This window comes from Macaca mulatta, chromosome 11 (assembly GCF_049350105.2).
Source record: "Macaca mulatta isolate MMU2019108-1 chromosome 11, T2T-MMU8v2.0, whole genome shotgun sequence".
NCBI lineage: Eukaryota > Metazoa > Chordata > Mammalia > Primates > Cercopithecidae > Macaca > Macaca mulatta.
In genome coordinates, this window is record NC_133416.1 from 1103532 (window position 1) to 1123650 (window position 20119).

A 20119-nucleotide genomic window follows, 5' to 3' on the forward strand; every position below is an offset into this window, starting at 1 on the left:
ATAACTAATTCCATCATCTTTCATAGCAGGGAGTCAATAAAAACAAGCAATATTTAAGTAGGTAATAATTATTCTAAATTATAAAATCAGACAAAAGAGTAAGTGAACTGTACTAGAATTATTTTATAGATGCTCCTCAACTTACGACAGGGTTATGTCCCCATCGTAAGTTGAAAATGCATTTAATAAAATTAACATACCAAACACAGCTTAGCCTACCCTACCTTAAAGGTGCTCAGAACCCTTACATCGGCATGACTGACTGGGAGCTGTGGCTCAATGCTGCTGCCCAGCATCGTGAGAGAGTGTCACACCACACATTGCTAGCCTGGCAAAAGTTCAAAATTCAAAATTCGAAACACACTTTCTACTCAATGCATATCACTTTCGCACCATCAAAAAGTCAAAAAGTTCCAAGTCGATCTAAGTTAGGGATCGTTTGAATTAAGATTATTCTATTCTAAAGAATTAATAGTTTAAAAGATTAGGCCAGGCACGGTGGCTCACGCCTGTAATCCCAGCACTTTGGGAGGCCGAGACGGGCGGATCACGAGGTCAGGAGATCGAGACCATGCTGGCTAACACGGTGAAACCCCGTCTCTACTAAAAATTACAAATAATTAGCCAGGTGTGGTGGCGGGCGCCTGCAGTCCCAGCTACTCGGGAGGCTGAGGTGGGAGAATTGCTTGAACCTGGGAGGTGGAGGCTGCAGTGAGCCAAGATGGTGCCACTGCACTCCAGCCTGGGTGAGAGAGAGAGACTCTGTCTCAAAAAAAAAAAAAAAAAAAAAAAAAAAAAAAGATTAATCCGTGAAACAGGCGTTACCTGATAGGTGGGATAATCCAAAAGCCTTCTTACCTGAATAGCTTCCACTTTAGCTGTCCATTCTCGAGCCTTTTGTAAGGCTTCTTTCAAGGACAACACATTGGGTAGAAAGGCTGGAATGTTCTTGGCTTCATTCACAATGCTTTCTAAACTTGCCACACTGTGCCGTGGTCTAAAAGAACAATAAAACAGAGTAGGATGCATGAGAAACCAACATTTAAATAATATTTCAGAATGTTTAGATAACTTTCATTTACATGATTTCACTGAATTCTTACCACAATCCTATAAGGGAGGCAAAGCAGCTAGTATCTTTCTTTTCCATCTTATAGATAAGAAAATGTATAAACATAAGTTTACAATAAAATAAAACATAAATTTTTCATGGATAAGAAAACTTTTTTTTTTTTTTTGAGATGCAGTCTCGCTCTGTCGCCCAGGCTGGAGTGCAGAGTGCAGTGGCAGGATCTCGGCTCACTGCAAGCTCCGCCTCCTGGGTTCCCCCCATTCTCCTGCCTCAGCCTCCCGAGTAGCTGGGACAACAGGCGCCCGCCACCACGCCCGGCTAAGGATAAGAAAACTTTAACTCAAAGAGAAGTTATTTTCCTCAGTCATTTAGCGTAATAAACGACACATCTGAAATACTGATTCAGAATGAGGGTCAGATCCATGATCCTTTCACTATACTAGACTACCTCTATTCTACTTCTCTACAGTAACTGAAATTGTCAGAGATGCACATTTGATAGCAATGTAGAAAACAAGAGACTAGAAATCCATTAATGTTGACAAGGTACATTTACTTAAACCACATTCATTAACATTAGTTACACAAAGATGAATAAAGCATAGACCTTATCCTCAACGAATTGCAATACGAGATAAGAATTATGCTTCTACGGGGAACTAAAACCAAATTACTATAAACTCACTGTTATAGGAGGCAGTGATTAATTCTGCCCCGGAAAGCTGAGAAAGGCTTTGAAGTAGGCCTTACATTAGTATGATTCTGTCAAAACGAAAAGCTAAAGAAGTTAAGGAAACCAGGAACACAATGAACAAAGGCATGGAAAAACACTGAAAAAGCAGCTCATAGTTCAGCTTGCAATTAGGGGGTGATGTGGAGAACTGGAGGCAGGGAACGGGTGGAAAAGAGTGGGACGGGAAGAGGGAATTTGGCAGGAAGAGAGATGCGGAGTCCTGAGAGCCATGGACTTCATCAGGTAAAGCAACGGGAAGCTGCTGAGGTGGAAATCGTTCATCATCCACGAATCCTACTGTGTGTTAGGCACCGTTCTAGGTACTGGAAACTGCTCATGAGCAAGAATGACAGTCCTTGCCTCATGAAACCTTTACTTATTTTTTGAGTCTCGCTGTCACCCAGGCTGAAGTGCAATGGCGCAATCTCAGCTCACTACAACCTCTGCCTCCTAGGTTCAAACGATTCTCATGCCTCAGCCTCCCAAGCAGCTGGGACTACAGGCATGAGCCACCTTGCCCAGCTAATTTTTTGTATTTTTAGTGGAGACAGGGTTTCACCATGTTGGCCAGGCTGGTCTCGAACTTCTGGGCTCAAGCAATCCACCCTCCTCGGCCTCCCAAAATGCTGGGATTACAGATGTGAGCCACTGTGCCCAGCCTCATGAAGCTTTTTAATTTTATGAAGATTATTAATAAGGAGTTTATGATGCACTGTGAGAACTGTAATGATAAATGAAAGTAAAGGTGCTATTGGAATACATAGTAGGAGAACCTAATCGACCTGGTGGGTAAAGAAGACTTCCCAAAAGTGATGTCTAAGCTTTCTCATCCTTTCTGAATAAGGCTTAATCAGGAAAGCTGGGGCCAGGGGCAGGGTAGGGTTGGCAGTGGTACACCACAGGAGATGGGCTGAAAATAAGAGTGCTCTACAGGAGAATAAAATACACATGCACAAAGATGCAGAGAAAGAACGTAGATGTTTGAGGAACTGGGAAGAAAATCACAATGTTTGGAACACAAGATACAAGAGAAGAATGGCAAGAGATAAGACTAGATATATAATTAAGCAAGAGGCTAGATGACAGATGGCCTTATAAATCAGGTTAGAGAATTTGGACTTCATCCTGAGGGCAACAGAAAACTAGAGAAGGATTTCAGTAAGGGAGTGAAAGTGACACCTGTGTGTTAACAAAGCACTAGTGGCAGTAGAGAGAACGAATCAGAGAGGGGTAAGGCCAGACAGAACCTGCTGCTGTGATCTAGGCTAGCTATGACAGCAGCCTGAGTGAAATGAGAGAAAAAGAAGGAATAATCCTACAAGATTCTTTTCAAAACAGCAGACAGAATGATATATCCAAAGTACTAAGACAAAATAACTGTCAACCAGTAATTTTACACCTAATGCAAAAAAGTCCTTCAAGCGTGAGGGTAAAAGGCTGGGCACAGTGGCTCAAGCCTGTAATCCCAGCACTGTGGGAGGCCGGGGCGGGCGGATTGCTTGAGGTCAGGACCTCGAGACAAGCCTGGCCAACATGGCGAAACCCCGTCTCTACAAAAAATTAAAAAATTAGCTGGGCATGGTGGGCACGCACCTATAATCCCAGCTACTCGGGAGGCTGAGGCATGAGAATAGATTGAGCCTTGGGCAGTGGAGGTTGCCATGAGCCAAAATGGCACCACTGCACACTCCAGCCTGGGCAACAAAGCAAGTCTCTGTCTCAAAAAAGGTGGGGAGGGGATTTGAAAAAGAATGAGTATAACATAAATCCATGTGCAGACTTAAAAAAAAAAAAAAGAATGAAAGTGAGAAGCACTGGGGAAATATAATCAGCACAACTGAGTTTGAGGATAAAGAAGAAGGGAGGAGTCAAAGCTAAACCAAAGTACCTGCCGTTCAAATGAGTGAAAGGTGGTATCATTTAAAGAATACAGAAACAAAGGAGGCGGATATGGGAAGACATTAATGAGTCCAATTTTGGATACAGGGAATTTCAGGTATCTGTGAGACATCCCCTGGAATTATCTAACAGGCAGATGACATTTATGAAAGAAATCTATATTATAAATGAAGATTTAGGAGTTACTCAGTATAAAGAAGGCAAACGGAGCCAAGAAATTAAATTTCCAGAGAGACTGTACAGAGTGAGAAAAGAAAGGTATCTATGCCAGAATCTCGAGGAAAACCATTATTTTAGATGTAGAGAGAAGGCCAAAGGCAAAGAAAGAATCTCAAGAAAATAATGGTAAGTAGTTAACAACCAATACTAAGAGATCAAGAAGATTAAAGATGTGTTTCAGAAAGATAATTCTGACAGAAATTAGAAAAGAGTCTAACTCCCACTATTTCCACCAACCACAGAATCCTCTATTTCTTTACCAGTTTTACTTTTTTCATGACACTAATTATTGGGAATTCATTCATCTCTCTCTCTCTCTCTACTAGAACGGTAGCTCCATGAAAGCAGAGATCTTTGTGTGTCTTGTTCACTACTGTCTACACAGCATTTAGAAATAGTACCTGGCATGGAGTAGGTTCTCCATCAATACTTACCAAACTCAAATATCAAGGTAAAATATAAGAGGACTACAACCAGGTCAGTGACAATGAATTTGAAAGAGAGATATGAAAGACATTTTGGAGACAAAATCATCAGGACCTGGTGACTGACTAAATATAGGAGACTGGGAAAACAAAGTGTTTAACTATTATTACCAACAAAATTTCATTTGGTAGCCTACTACCAGTTGTATCAGGTGTTATCAAAATCATAGTTTTACATTCCAAAGTTATTTAGCTTTGTCCACTTAATATGTTCCCACCTCCTGGAACTGTCATTAATCTGAAGACACTGAGTAATATGAAGAGTTCAAATAGGAAAAGCAATGAATACATTTTAGTATGTATTCTGCACGTCATCTGGATAGCAAAATACCCAGTGCACATAGAGGCTTCTCAGAGCTGTGCTCATTAAATCACCTGAAGATTTTCTCATCAAAATGCATCCAAAGTTAAGTGGCTGGCAAAGTAGATAAGTACACAGAGATATTGAAATCAAGTGGAAGATGCTTTAAATTTCAGTTGTGTCACTCAGTAACTACGTGATCGCTCTATGCACCCCAGTTTCCTCATCCTCACAAGAGAAATTATATAAATATTAATCTTAGCTGCTAGAGAAATGCTTTCACAAAGAACACCACCATTAATTATCACCCAAATTTGCTGACATACAGTCAGATATAAACACTTTATTTAAATCTCATTAATTAAGTCCAATGGGGTGCTGATGCTAATACAGCCACTCAACATTCTCCTCCTGCCTGATTCTCATCTCCCAATACTTTTCAGCATAAATCCTCCACTCCAGGGAAACCCACTTATTTTCTGTCACTTGAACACACCCTAAATATTCCTTAAACTCAGTTTCTGACATTTCTCTTACCTTCCTTCCACTTCAATCCTACTCATTCCTCAAGGCTCTACCTAGTTCTTATTTTTCTCTGAAGCTTCTCTATTGACCACCCAAGCTCACCATGATCCTCCCCCTCTGAATCCCTGTAACATTTTTCCATACCTTTCGGTTAACATTAATAACATACTACAATGGGCTTTATACTTCTTACTTCCTAACTATAATATCACTAAGTATAGGCTCTAAACAAAACACGACTTTGTATAACCACAAGTACCTAACAAAGTACTCTGCACAATAGTTTGCACATATTTGAAACTGTCTACATGTAGCCCCATTTGATAACTTAGCAATTGGCCAGGGAAGGCACAAAACATTTAATTAAATATTTAATGTCATCACAATAAACCAGTTGTTGGAACCAGACACAGGAGAACCCACTCCCTAGCACTGCCACTCCATTTGTGGGTCCAGACACAATGAGGTGCTCTGAGGGGTGAAGAAGGTGTGGACTGTGGGCATTCCTGCCCAGCAAGAAACTCTCCAGCTTGCCTGTACCCACTGCCACCGACCTGCACCTCTCCAGGAGCTGCCCGCCAAAGCAGGGAGAGAGGAGAATCTCCCCGTTTCCTTCAGGCCCCGGATCATCAGGAAATGCCTTTCCCACCTACACAACTTAACTAATGCTACTTACACATTAAAATCCTAAAGGCAAAAAAAACAAAACAAAACAACAAGCCATTTAATGAAATAAGCCTTTTAAGCTCCTTCTTCCCATTCTACCTTCTGACTTAGTCATTAAAGAGGCAACAGTCACCAAAATGTGTTCACCTTGCCTGTAGGCAGACCTTAGCCTTTTCTTCCCATCGTTCAGAGACTGTAAGGAGCTCCTGTAGTTCAGCCATTGCTTTCTCCACAGCATGGTGGGGTGCCAACCCTACCCCAGAGTCTATCAGTTTCTTCATGACATCCAAAGTGACTTGCTGTGGATCTGATAAGGTCAGTCTTACTTCGTCCAACCACCGAGCCTGTTGCAGCTCTTGCTTCAGTCGTGGTAATTCAGGGAGTTCCACATACAGACTAGAGCCCATATCTATCAACATTTGGAGTTTGGAAGAATCTGGGGTTTCATCCATCATGGCCTCCTGAGCACGTTCATGAAACTCTTCCACATCATCTAGCAGATTCTGAAAAGGTCAAAAGAAACAAAAATTCGAAAAACAAATTTAAAAGATACAAAAGAGTATGAACTAGACATAGTCAAGGCACACTATCAACTCTAGACTCTTATAATCTCACCATCATAACACCAAATATTCAGATATGATAGTTAAATATGCTTTTGTGTAATTACTTCTAGCTATACTCCTACTTTTAAAATATAGTTGATTCATTCAATAAATATTCAATGACTGCTGATTTAGATGCAGGCACTTTTCAAGGCACACAGTATTAAAGAAGATATAAAAAGTCCTTGTCTTCAGAGAACATACTTTTTTTATTTTTTTTGAGACGGAGTCTCGCTCTGTCTCCCAGGCTGGAGTGCAGTGGCACGATCTCAACTCACTGCAAGCTCTGCCTCCCGGGTTCACGCCATTCTCCTGCCTCAGCCTCCCGAGTAGCTGGGACTACAGGTGTCCGCCACCACACCCGGCTAATTTTTTGTATTTTCAGTGGAGACGAGGTTTCACCGTGTTAGCCAGGATGGTCTCAATCTTCTGACCTCATGATCCACTCGCCTCAGCCTCCCAAAGTGCTGGCATTACAGGCGAGAGCCACCGTGCCCGGCCCAGAGAACATACATTCTAATGCAGGTGACCAGACAGTGAACACACGAATAAAATGTTTCAGTTAGTGTCAAGTGCTCTGAAAATAGGGCAGCACAACAGAGAATGACCAGAGCGGGCAGAGGCATATTACTTAGCAATGTCATGGTAGTCACAGAAGGCAAACTGAAACTAAATTGAGGGTTGGGGAGGAACTACAAGAGGGTCTGAAGGAAGAACAGTTAGGGCAGGGTAAATAATAATTGCAAATGCTTTTAAAGAAGAATGAGCTTGGTGTGTTGCTACAAGTGGACGATGGAGAAATGTGGTTAAAAAATAAGCAGAGGTCAGACTACACAGTATCTTCTAGGTTACAATGAGTTTGAATTTCATTCAAATGGCTTTGTGAACCACTGGAGAATTTTAACCACACAGAAGTGATGTGATTTGATTTCAAGTTTAGATTATCATTCTGGTTACCAAACAAAAAATAAAATGTCAGACGAGCAGAAGAAGAGAAAGCAGCTGAAAGCCTGTTGCAGTAATCCAAGGGGCACATTCCAGTGGTGTAGAGCATAGTTTAGGCAACGGAGAGGACAATAAATGGTTTGCTTTGGGATATATTTTGGAGGTAACAGCAGCCAGCACTTGTTTAAATACTGAACACGGGTATAAGGGAAATAAAGAAATCAAGGAGTTTGATTCATTTGGTTCATTAAAAGGCTTAAGGCCAGGTGTGGTGGCTCATGTCTGTAATCCCAGCACTTTGGGAGGCCAAAGCAAGTGGATTGCTTGAGCTCAGGAGTTTTGAGACCAGCCTGGGCAAAATGGTGAAACCTCGTCTCTACAAAACATTCAAAAATTAGCCAGGTGTGGTGGTGTGCACCTGGAGTACCAGCAACTCAGGAGGCTGAGGTGGGAGGACTGCTTGCGTCTGGGAAGCAGAAGTTACAGTGAGCTGAGACCACACCACTGTACTGCAGCCTGGGTGACAGAGCCAGACCCTGTCTCAAAAAAAAAAAAGAAAAGAAAAAAAGGCTTTAATATGCCTTTTAGTCCACCAAAAGGAAATCCAGAGTACACACGTGGACATACAAGTCTGTAGGGAAAAAGGCATCCAGGGCTGGAGATGCGGGATTGAATCAACAGGATACAGGTGATATTTAATGTCACTGGGCAAATAAGGTATCAGAAGTGGGGGCACCTGAAGAAAGGGCCGAGACTCCTCATATACTCCAACACTTGAGAAGCCAAGTCAAAGAGAAACAAGCAGCAAGGAAGACTTAAGAGAAGAACTGCCAATGAGCTAAGAAAAAACTCAGAAAGTGTGGTGTCACAGAGGCTAAAGAACAGCATTCAAGAAAGAGTAGGCAGCTATCAAAATGCTCTTATGAAATGGAATAAGACAAGAATACAACTGACCCTAGATTTCACAAGTTGATAACCTTGATAAAAACTATAAAAACTATTTTAGGCCAGGCACAGTGGCTCATGCCTGTAATCCCAGCACTTTGGGAGGCCGAGGCGGGTGGATCACCTGAGGTCAGGAGTTTGAAACCAGACTGCCAACATGGCGAAACCCCGTCTCTACTAAAAATACAAAAATTAACTGGGCATAATGGCCCATTCCTGTAATCCCAGCTACTCGGGAGGATCACTTGAACCCAGGAGGCGGAGCTTGCAGTGAGCCGAGATCGCGCCACTGCACTCCAGCCTGGGCGACAGAGCAAGACTCCCTTCTCAAAAACAAAAACAAAAAACACTGTTTTAGACCTCTACCCACCCCCAAAACACAAAAACACCCCAAACTATCAAAAAATCATTAACTATGGAGATTAATATATTTGATACATACTTTTAAGATTTTACATATTCATTAAGCCATCAGGGTGCTGGTAATTTCAGAGCTCTGCATTTTTTAAAGCTCATGTATTAATAACACTGATACATGCAGATTATTTTAACTAATTTCTTGCATCTCAATTACATCTATGTTAAATGGGTGTTCTGAACTAAAATTAATATAGAAAAAAATAATTCTTTATCAGCCTTACAGAATTTTAAATGGGGAATAACGGCTAAGAACAAAACCAAAAAACTGCCTATTAAAGAACCTCAAATAGCAGCATATAGTGAGAGAAAAAAAAAATTAGAGCAAAAAACTAGTTTAGATATACCATTCTGTGAAACCCAGAACAGTAGACCCTGTCACAAAGGACATTACCCAAAAAAAGGATGTCATACTCCACCTTCACTTGCCGAGCTTGGCTGATGACACACGGAAGACTAAAAAGTTGTTGGACAAAGGCCTTCAATTCTTCCACTGTCAGTTTGGTCCGAGTCCTCCCACTATCTGGGCTCTGTCTGATGTGAAATAATATTGAGATATAAGTAAGAAAAAATCAGTCATTCTGATATCAAAAGGGCTCCTAGTCTATTCAGAATTCAAACCCAAGCAATCCTAGAATCCCAGTGTTTGAGGGATTACACTGCAATGGTGACCACTTCAAAACAGTTTTTAAGTTCTTCAGTTAATGACTCAAAGATTCAACTCTCCAGGTTACAGTTCCTTCGATCTACAAGTATTAAACATTTCAAACATTACATAAATTCCTCATAGTTGGAATATTAAGTTCATTGATAAAACTTAACCCTGGGCCGGGCGTGGTGGCTCACGCCTGTAATCCCAGCACTTTGGGAGGCCGAGGTGGGCGGATCACAAGGTCAGGAGATCGAGACCATGGTGAAAACCCCGTCTCTACTAAAAATAGAAAAAATTAGCCGGGCGCGGTTGTGGGCGCCTGTAGTCCCAGCTACTCGGGAGGCTGAGGCAGGAGAATGGCGTGAACCCAGGAGGCGGAGCTTGCAGTGAGCCGAGATTGCGCCACTGCACTCCAGCCTGGGCGACAGAGCGAGACTCCGTCTCAAAAAAAAAAAAACAAAAAACTTAACCCTGTATCTCAAGAAGGTTAAAATGTGAAAGAAGAGCCTTTAACCTGCCTTAGGTTACAATGAATCCTCTGAAAGTGTTCCAAAATTTGTGTGTATATGATTTTTCTAAGAGGATTCCTAAACTTTTACCAGGTTCTCCAAGTGGGGTCACTGGCCCAATGACAAGCTAAGAGCCGTTGATCAATGTCTCTAAGAAAAGTTATCTAACAAAATGGTAAATAAAAAATTTACAAAGTAATTTAAAAACCCAGTATGAATTGCTATAGAAAAGTCATTCAGACAGAAGAAATGTGCTGGAATTACACCACCACATTTAAATACCACAGAAAATTTAATACTTAGGAATTACATCATACCAAGGGTGCATACTTCTATGCTTCTTAACAACCTCCTCTGCATCCATCAAGGTTACCCTTTGCTGCCACCTGCCTTCAGCCTATAGTTTCCATTTATTCATTTACAAATATTTATTGCACAACTATGTGCCAGGCATTGTTTTAAGCACAAGAAATATGACAATGAAAAAAAAATTCCTGATATTCTAGTCTTGTGTACATTCTAGTGGGGGATGGGGAAGAGAAGACAGATAATAAATAAAATAAGTAGATTAGTATATTAGCAGGTGATAACGCTAGGAGAAAAACAAAGCATGAAAAAGGGTAAGAGGACTGTAATTTTATAAAGGCTTGTCAGAAAAGCCCTCGCCAACAAAGTGACATTTGAAAACAAAGGCTTAAAAGAGGCAGGTCACGGAACAAGCCACCTGGATACGGTGGGAAGGGAACTCCGAGCAGAGTAAAGAGAGAGCATGAAGTCCTACGCAAAAACGTGCCTGTATGTATGAAGAACGGCAAGAGAAAGAACACTGCAGGCTGGAGCAAGAAAGAAGGGAGAATAGTAGGAGATAAAACTGGAGCATCACTGGGAGCGAGAGACATGGCCACAAGAGGTCCAAGACAATGTAGGGCTTCGCAGGCCAGACAAAGATTTGGTTTTTACTCTGAAAGAAAGAGGACAACGATAATTAAACTCATCTTAGGTTTACCTGTGTTTCTGCTTTTTGCTCAGAAGCAGCTGAGCCACAGAAGCACAGGTCTCAGCTTCTTTTACAGCATCCCTGAGTTTTCGAAAGAGATCATTCTCTGGGTATTTCCTATCCTCAGCATCTTCCAGCATTACTCGCAATTCAATCAAATCTGTAAAAATAAATAAAGAGCCACATACAATGACCACAGACACAAAAAGCCATTCTAAAATCTTCACCAACCTCACTCAAGTGAGTCCCCAATCTACTAGTAGAAACATAAAATTAGTAGAAACAAACAGCTGTGAAAATCTCACCAACACAATAAAAGCTAACAACCAGGTGCTCATTTATAATCCTTATAGACAGTTTCTCTCAGGTAAATAAATTTCTCTTTCCAAAGAAGCCTTCAGTGTTAGTCTTACTGGTAATAGTGGGTTCCCAACATATATAATAAATTTACTGCAAGTTAGATGTCCGGCCCATTTTTAGTCAGTTTTTTCATTTCAAAGAAGATTCTCAAATAGAAAATTAAGTCTATATTCAACCAACCCATTAATCTCAAATCTCATAGGAAGCCTAGGATTTTTCTTTTACGGAAAGAAAAAACGTAAATCTAAACAAAGCCTCTTGCCGGGCGCGGTGGCTCAAGCCTGTAATCCCAGCACTTTGGGAGGCCAAGACGGGTGGATCACGAGGTCAGGAGATCGAGACCATCCTGGCTAACACGGTGAAACCCCGTCTCTACTAAAAATACAAAAAACTAGCCAGGCGAGGTGGCGGGCGCCTGTAGTCCCAGCTACTCCGGAGGCTGAGGCAGGAGAATGGCGTAAACCCGGGAGGCGGAGCTTGCAGTGAGCTGAGATCTGGCCACTGCACTCCAGCCCTGGCTACAGAGCCAGACTCCGTCTCAAAAAAAAAAAAAAAAAAAAAAAAAAACAAAGCCTCTTTTAAAGTGACAATCAATTCAGCATATGTATACGAAAGAAGGAAATTTAACCTTTTTTGTGGTTGAAGTTAGCAGACAATGCTTCTGTAACACGACTGACCCACGTGTCATAGGACTGCGCCCTGACTTTTACACCATAAAGCAGAGAAGGGAGGTCTTCTAATGGGTAGCGGTATCTACAAAAAGAAAACACAAACACACAGAGAAATAAAAATCTCAAAAACCAACAATAACTTAAAAATAAAGTTTTAGTATAATCGGCTTAAGGAGAATACAATGGCCAAGGGAATGGGATCTTCGTTCACATGAAGAGAAAAATCAAACCAGCCCACCGTTTTTAATGCAAGGAGACAAGGAACATGTGAAATCAACTGATAAAGAAACTAATTTCAGCTGCCAAGTTTAGGGCCAACTTTAAAGGACTGGTCTTCAAGCCTAGAAGTAGACAGAGAAGTTGAGAAGTCCAGAGTAAAGAGTAAAGGAAGGGAGTAAGTAAAAATAACATTAAGACTTGGTTTTAAAAAAAGGTCATGGAAGTTTTACAAAACACTTTTGGATACCTAAGACATTTCTTCTGCATGGGGCAGGGGCACAGATCAGTTGGATGGTAGAGACACACAAGCCGCTCAGGATTACAGGAACATGTGAGAGCAGAGAGAAAACACGTGGTTCTGCATGCTGAACACTGTCGCTCATCATCAGGAACAAGTTCAAACACTTCTTCTTCTGACATCAGGACACCCTGAAATATAATTTATTGCACTGGATCAAGTCTTTCTAGTCTTTAAAACATCAAAAAACTTAAGTTACTACATTTTTTTCCACAGACAAATCTCTGACTTAAAGGCATAAACATGAAAGGTACAATGGCACAACATCGAAATACTTCCTAAAAGTAATCATCGCTGTTTTTCAATGCGCAAGATTAAAGTTTGGTATCTAAGGATGCACATTTGAACGACAAAACTATAAAGAAATGTGGACTGGGTACAGTGGCTCATGGCTATAATCCCAGCACTTTAGGAGGCTGAGGTGGAAGGATTGCTTGAAGCCAGGGATTTGAGGCCAGCCAGGGCAACAAAGTCAGCATCCCTATAAAAACATGTTTAAACATTACCCAGGCATGGTGGTGCATGCCTGCAATCCCAGCTACTCAGGAGGCTAAGGAGGGAAGATCATTTGAGGCCAGGCTGCAGTGAGCTATGATAGTACTGCTGCACTCCAACCCCAGCCGACACAGCAAGACCCTGTCTCTAAAAAAAAGAAATGTGATTACCACAAAAGTCAAGACAGTTTTTTGACAGAAGGAAGAAAATTGTAATTGGGAGGCATTCTGGGGGTGGCTGGCCCCAAACTCCCAATTACATCCTTGAGCAAAATAAATTAGTAATCTATTATCCAAAAGTAACAGTGACATATACAAACATATGTAAGGACAAAGAAGTATAAAGTAAATTGTGCAAATCAAAATCATCAAAAAGAAAGTTAAGACAAATTCAGTATGCCAAGAATATGAGAGTGGGCAGGGTGCAGTGGGTCACGCCTGTAATCCCAGCACTCTGGGAGGCTAAGCCGGGCCAATCACCTGAGGTCAGGAGTTTGAGAACAGCCTGGCCAATATGGTGACACTTCGTCTCTACTAAAAATACAAAAATTAGCCGGGCGTGGTGATGCATGCCTGTAGTCCCAGCTACTCAGGAGGCTGAGGCAGGAGAATCCCTTGAGCCTAGGAGGTGAAGGTTGCAGTGAGCTGAGATTGCACCACTGCACTCCAGCCTGGGTGACAGACCAAGACTCCGTCTCAAAAAAAAAAAAAAAAAAAAAATATATATATATATATATATAAGAGCATACAAAGTGCATTTTACCAAAGACCGCCATTTATTATATAACTTTACAGTTTCTGCTTACTTGATGGAGTAAGTTACTCGGAAACACAATTCTGCAAGAAGAGCAAACTCTCTTCATTTAAACAAGGTGGGAACCTGATAATTTATTCACTAGCATGCACAATTCTGGTTTTTCATCATACATTGTTTTTGATACTAGTTTAATTTAGATGTCTGCTGGCCATATTCTCCTATCTTTCCATTTTCTCATATTGGCATTTAGTGTTTTCTTTAAAAATTATTTTAACATAAAAACAGTTTCAAAATGCACTGCACATACTTCTTACTTTATAAGAATTTAGCTTCAGAACAACTAGCAATGCTGCTCTCAAGGGAATGCTAAGGTGGCAACTGAGAAAGTTCTGGCTGCTTCAAGAAATTTTATACAGTTTCCCGAAGTGTACTCCAAGGATCACAGATCCTAAAAGATACTCTGGGGAAAATAATTTTTTTTTGTTCTAGGTGTGGAGGCTCACACCTATAATCTCAGCACTTTGGGAGGCTGAGGTGGGAGGACTACTTGAGCCAACGAGTTCAAGACCAGCCTGGGCAACATAGGAAGACAATGTCTCTACAAAAAAAAAAAAAACAAGGAAAAACATTTTTTTGGAAAATGCTATGGCTTATATCCCTCCTACTTCACAGATAACAATGAACACCAGCATATTCAAGAATCAGAAGTTCTGCAGTAAGGATCTCATTTATCTTTCTTTTTGGCCTATATATGTTTTTATTAATTTTTACCGTTAATTTTCCTATACCTTTTAAGTAATTTTAAAATCCTGAAAACTGGAAAAATATATATTTCACATTATTTTAGGTCCCCCTATTTTTTGTACCCAAACTAGAATTCATTGTTCTGTTACTTTTCCAGTCTTAAATGAAGCTAACATCAATATTTTAAATATATCCATTTACCTTTCCTTAGCCTGCCATTTTCCAAACGTTTTTAGCCACAGAACTTTTCCTTATAATACCTTCTAAAACATTACAAAGCTTATATTCCTGAGAATATACTTTAGAAAACCATAAATAAGGAGAAAATGGAGAGAAGAAAAAAGCCAGAAATACAAATTAAAAGCTATTTGAGGCCAAGCGCAGTGGCTCATGCCTGTTATCCCAGCACTTTGGGGGGCCAAGGTGGGCAAATCCCTTGAGGCCAGGTGTTCCAGACCAGCCTGGCCAACATGGTGAAACCCCATCTCTACTAAAAATACAAAACTGGCTAGAGAAGGTGGTGCATGACTGTAATCCCAGCTACTTGGGAGGCTGAGGCAGGAGAACTGCTGAACCTGGAAGGCTGAGGTTGCAGTGAGCCAAGATCATGCCACTGCACTCCAGCCTAAGCAACACAGTGAGACTCCGTCTCAAAAACAACAACAAAAAAAGAATACAAGGTTAAAGTGGGAATATTAAATAATGAAATACCACTATAACCTTATTACAATGTCTGAAGTTGAAAAGACTAACTATACCAAATGTTGGTGAGGATAGAAGGCAACCGAAACTTCTTACACACTGCTGGAGAAAACATAAAATGGTACAACCACTTTGAAACACAGCGTCACAGTGTTTTAGAAAATATTACACATACAGCTGGGTGCGGTGGCTCACGCCTGTAATCCCAGCACTTTGTGAGGCCGAGGCAGGCGGATCACCTGAGGTCAGGAGTTCCAGACCAGCCTGGCCAACATGAAGAAACCCCCTTTCTACTAAAAATACAAAAATTAGCCGGGTGTGGTGGCAGCGCCTGTAATCCCAGCTACCCGGGAGGCTGAGGCAGGAGAATCACTTGAACCCAGGAGGCAGAGGTTGCGGTGAGCTGAGATCAAGCCACTGCACTCCAGCCTGGGCAACAAGAGTGAAACTCCATCTCAAAAAAAAAAAAAAAAAAAATTACACATACACATACTATATGATCCAAGCATTCCATGCCTAGTATTTACTCAAGATAAACAAAAGCATATGTCCATCAAAAGGCTGTACACAAATGTTCAGAGCAATTTAATTTCTAACAGCCAAAAAATGTTAACAATCCAAATGTTCACCCACAAGTGAAAGGATAAACAAATTGCGGTACACCTATTCAATGGAAAACCAGTGTGCAATAAAAAGGAATAAAGTATTGGTACATGCAACAATATGGATGAGTCCCAAAGTAATTACGCTGAATGAAAGAAATCAGACATAAAAGGACAACTTGTATGGTTTGATTTGAATAAAATTCTCCAAAAAAATAAGCAAAGAAAGAATAGTGGTTTCTGGGGTTTGGGGCAAGAGGAGAAGGTGATGGTGCAGGATGGCCAGGTGTGGTGGCTCATGCCTGTAATCCCTACGCTTCGGGAGGCCAAGGCAGGAGGACTGCTTGAAGCCAGGAGTTTGAGACCAGCCTAGGTAACAAAGCAAGGCTCCACCACTACAAAAAATTTAAAAAATTAGACGGACATGGTAACACGCACCTGCAGTCTCAACTACTCCAGAGGCTGAGGTGGGAAGATTGTTTGAGCCCAGGAGTTTGAGGCTGCAGTGAGCTATGATTGTGCCACTGCACTCCAGCCTGGGCAAGAGAGAGAGAACCCATCTTTCAAAAAGGTGGTACGGAGCAAGAAGGAAGAACCATATGAGGGCATGAAAAAACTTGTAGGGGTGATAGATATATTCATTATCTTGATTGTACCAATGGTTTCATGGGTATATACATAGTCAAAACTTATCAAATTGTACACTTTAAACACATGTAGTTTATTACATCTCAATTATGCTTCAACAAAGTTATTTTAAAAACAGAGACAGAATATCAGGCAGAGAAGGAGGAGGGACATGATACAAAAACAGGAGGAAGCATGGTGTAAACCTAATGAAGCTAGCCAGCTATGCAGGAAATATTAGATAGAACAGGCCAAGATGATGCTAAAGATACACATTTTCTCATATATTAGCCAGTTCAATGTGATGATGCTTAGCTTATCCTAAGTATTTTAAATCCCAACCCTTGGTTATTCCATCCTTCCTATTCATCAAATTACTTAAAGGGGAGGGAAAAAGATTAATTCAAACTGACAGTCTGTAATTGCCAGAAACACAACTTATTCAACACAAAGCTCAGAAAAAAAATGATTTAAATTTTATTTTTAAACAATTAACACCGTATGTAGAAGATTTAAAACGTAAATATATGCCTAAGAAATTCTGATAGGACTCGTTTTAAAAACCTAGATAAGATTCCTAAAACGTTTTTAATCTGGAGAAACCAGTATGTCAGTCATAAAAACATAAATTCTCCTCCAAATCAGTGATTTTTATGTTTAACTCCTAGGGAATCAGAGATGAAAATTCTATCTATAGGTTTATTTAGCATATCCCATAAGCAGTATCAAACATAGAGAATGTGCTCAGCAAACTCACCATCTGTACAACAGACTCTCTTAATCGTGTTTCTTCCTCAGTCATGAGAGTCAATTCTTTGCAGACCATGGCAGCCAGCCCCACATCTAAGCATTCTGGATCTGCTGCCATCTTGAAAATGAGTTCCTCGTGTGAAAAGACACAATGGCGCCTTAGGCGTCGGTAATGATTCACACACTGACGTCCGATGGGCAACTGAAAAGGAGATTTCCAAATTAAATAACTCGCTTACAACATACCCCAGAACAGAACCACCACTTACCCTCCAGGTCCTCCCTTTTATTAGAAAGAAGACAGAATACCAAATCCATTTAAATATAAAGAGGCAATATGACATTAACTGTAAATATTAACCCTGTATGACCCAGCCAGAATTTCAAAGGCTTTCCCATAGAAAATTCCCATAATCTGAAATGCTAAATTTCTGGCCTAAACTGCTAATTTTCTATTTATTGTATATCAAGGAGTTCTTTGGTATATAACTGAGGCAGCAAACTCTTTTAGACCAATTTAACATGAGCCTGCCCTTACAAGAAAAAGAAAAATACTGTAAAAGTAAATAATTAAATAAGTTCAAGCCAAAAAGGGTTAAGTGGAAATACTCAGGACTCAAATTTCCATAGAACAAAAAGAACAGATGTTATTAGACGAAAAAAAAAGAAAAAAATAGGAAAGAGGGAAAAAGTAATACTTAAGCAATCCACATTGGCTGACATTCAGTTTTTTTGCAAAAACCAAAACAAAGGATGATTTAGATTTTAGCATCTAGAAATTATTTTAAAAACAAGCCTGGCAGAAAGATAATTCAAAGTGAAATTATAAAATTATATACTTTATTTCCCTAACAGTGAAATAAATGACTAAATCATCACTTTTCATAAATGAACAGTTACAGCCTTTAAAATAAATCTTGAAAATCTCCATAATGGCCGGGCGCGGTGGCTCAAGCCTGTAATCCCAGCACTTTGGGAGGCCAAGACGGGCGGATCACGAGGTCAGGAGATCGAGACCATCCTGGCTAACACGGTGAAACCCCGTCTCTACTAAAAAATACAAAAAACTAGCCGGGCGAGGCGGCGGGCGCCTGTAGTCCCAGCTACTCGGGAGGCTGAGGCAGGAGAATGGCGTAAACCCGGGGGGTGGAGCTTGCAGTGAGCTGAGATCCGGCCACTGCACTCCAGCCCGGGCGACAGAGCCAGACTCCGTCTCAAAAAAAAAAAAAAAAAAAAAAAAAGAAAATCTCCGTAATTATCAAGCTACAAGCCAAATTATAATAACAGCTATGCCCTACACATAAATACGCACTCGAACTTCAACTTCTTTCCTATGCTCAGGCAGAAGAACTTGGATAAAGGAGTTTTGTTTGTATTTGTAATATAAAAGAGAAAAAATAAGAAATTGACCTTTAAGACCCTTTTAGAATTCATCTACAGTTTGAGAAAGGCAGAAAGGAATCCGAGAAATCAAAGAAAGTATGAGGCTATCTCTGAATTATGCAGTGTTTCCACACTCTTCAAAGAAAAAACTTTCCCAAGGAGAAAGTGTGTGTGTGTGTGTGTTTTGAACCTGTGATTAGCAATTATTTTGTCTATTAACAACACACAACTCTTTCATATCTTAAGTACGTACTCTTTAAAAATGTCTCACCTAGTCTCAATACAAAAACAAGTAGAAGAAAAAATCATACTGTGGGATTTGCAGTTTTTTTTTTTTTTTTTTTTTTTTTTTTTTTTTTTTTTGAGACGGAGTCTCGCTCTGCCGCCCAGGCTGGAGTGCAGTGGCCGGATCTCAGCTCACTGCAGGCTCCGCCTCCCGGGTTCACGCAATTCTCCTGCCTCAGCCTCCCCAGTATCTGGGACTACAGGCGCCCGCCACCTCGCCCGGCTAGTTTTTTGTATTTTTTAGTAGAGACGGGGTTTCACTGTGTCAGCCAGGATGGTCTCGATCTCCTGACCTCGTGATCCGCCCGCCTCGGCCTCCCAAAGTGCTGGGATTACAGGCTTGAGCCACCGCGCCCGGCCTGCAGTTCTTAACTATTAAAATATGTGAGGAAGCCACATAAAACAGAAGTGATTACCCATTGTAACTTATAAAAATTAGTCCCATTAATTTATTCCAGAGCTAAAATTGCTACAACTTTTAATTTGTATCACACCCTTCTTCTAAAGAGTGTCAAGGGCTTCCACGCATATCCTCTAACTTGTCTGAGGTTATTAAGTGAATCTACCAGCATCTTTACATACCAGCTAAAAAACTTAGGCCCAGTGAAATGTTAAAAGCTGCCCAAGGTCAAATGCCAATAACAGTGACAAGGGGAACAGCAGAAACTATCTCCAGCTCCTAAATCCTCCCATTTTCTACACCTAGCCAATTACCATGTATCATAAACACTCAATAAATGCTGGTTGAATGTTTAGAAACAGAGCTCAAGCCCAAGGCAAAATCCTAAGCCTAGTCTTGTTCTTGCTAAATTATGCTGTTTCCAAAGCCTAATAAGAAAAAATTTCAAAACTATTGGATCAAGAAAGACTATTCATTGTATCATTTTACTCATTAGCAAAGGAAGCAAAAACAATCTCTATATGGTTAATCATGGAATTTAACAAATTAAGGTGCCTGCAGAAAACATAAGATCCATTATTAAAGGGTTGCCCCCAAAATGTTAACAGCAGCAACAAAAACAGCACCCATACAAGAAAATAGTCAGTGTGTATCATAAATATACTGTATAGCCTTCTCCCAAGCAACATAACAGTCACTAAATACTTTTTGATTATCTACTTCATACAAAAGCAAAACAGCAATTACCTAGCGTTATCATTTACATAAAAGTATAGTGCAGAGATCTCAATATTATAGTTACTCTTTTAAAATTAAAAAAAGGAACAGAATAAAACATAAAATGGCAAGACTAATAA

At 40.5% G+C, this 20119-nt stretch overlaps 1 protein-coding gene across 1 annotated transcript in view; it reads right to left on the reverse strand.

Annotated features, from left to right (window-relative positions):
- The window catches only part of KDM5A (lysine demethylase 5A), a 94511-nt gene that overhangs the window by 31419 nt on the left and 42973 nt on the right, over positions 1 to 20119 (reverse strand). The window contains exons 14-20 of the mRNA XM_015150707.3: positions 17202 to 17396; positions 12468 to 12649; positions 11959 to 12083; positions 10980 to 11130; positions 9232 to 9346; positions 6048 to 6403; positions 859 to 997 (exon numbers count right to left, since the gene is read on the reverse strand). Coding sequence (XP_015006193.1) covers positions 859 to 997; positions 6048 to 6403; positions 9232 to 9346; positions 10980 to 11130; positions 11959 to 12083; positions 12468 to 12649; positions 17202 to 17396 — 1263 coding nt within the window. The remainder of the gene's footprint in view (positions 1 to 858; positions 998 to 6047; positions 6404 to 9231; positions 9347 to 10979; positions 11131 to 11958; positions 12084 to 12467; positions 12650 to 17201; positions 17397 to 20119) is intronic.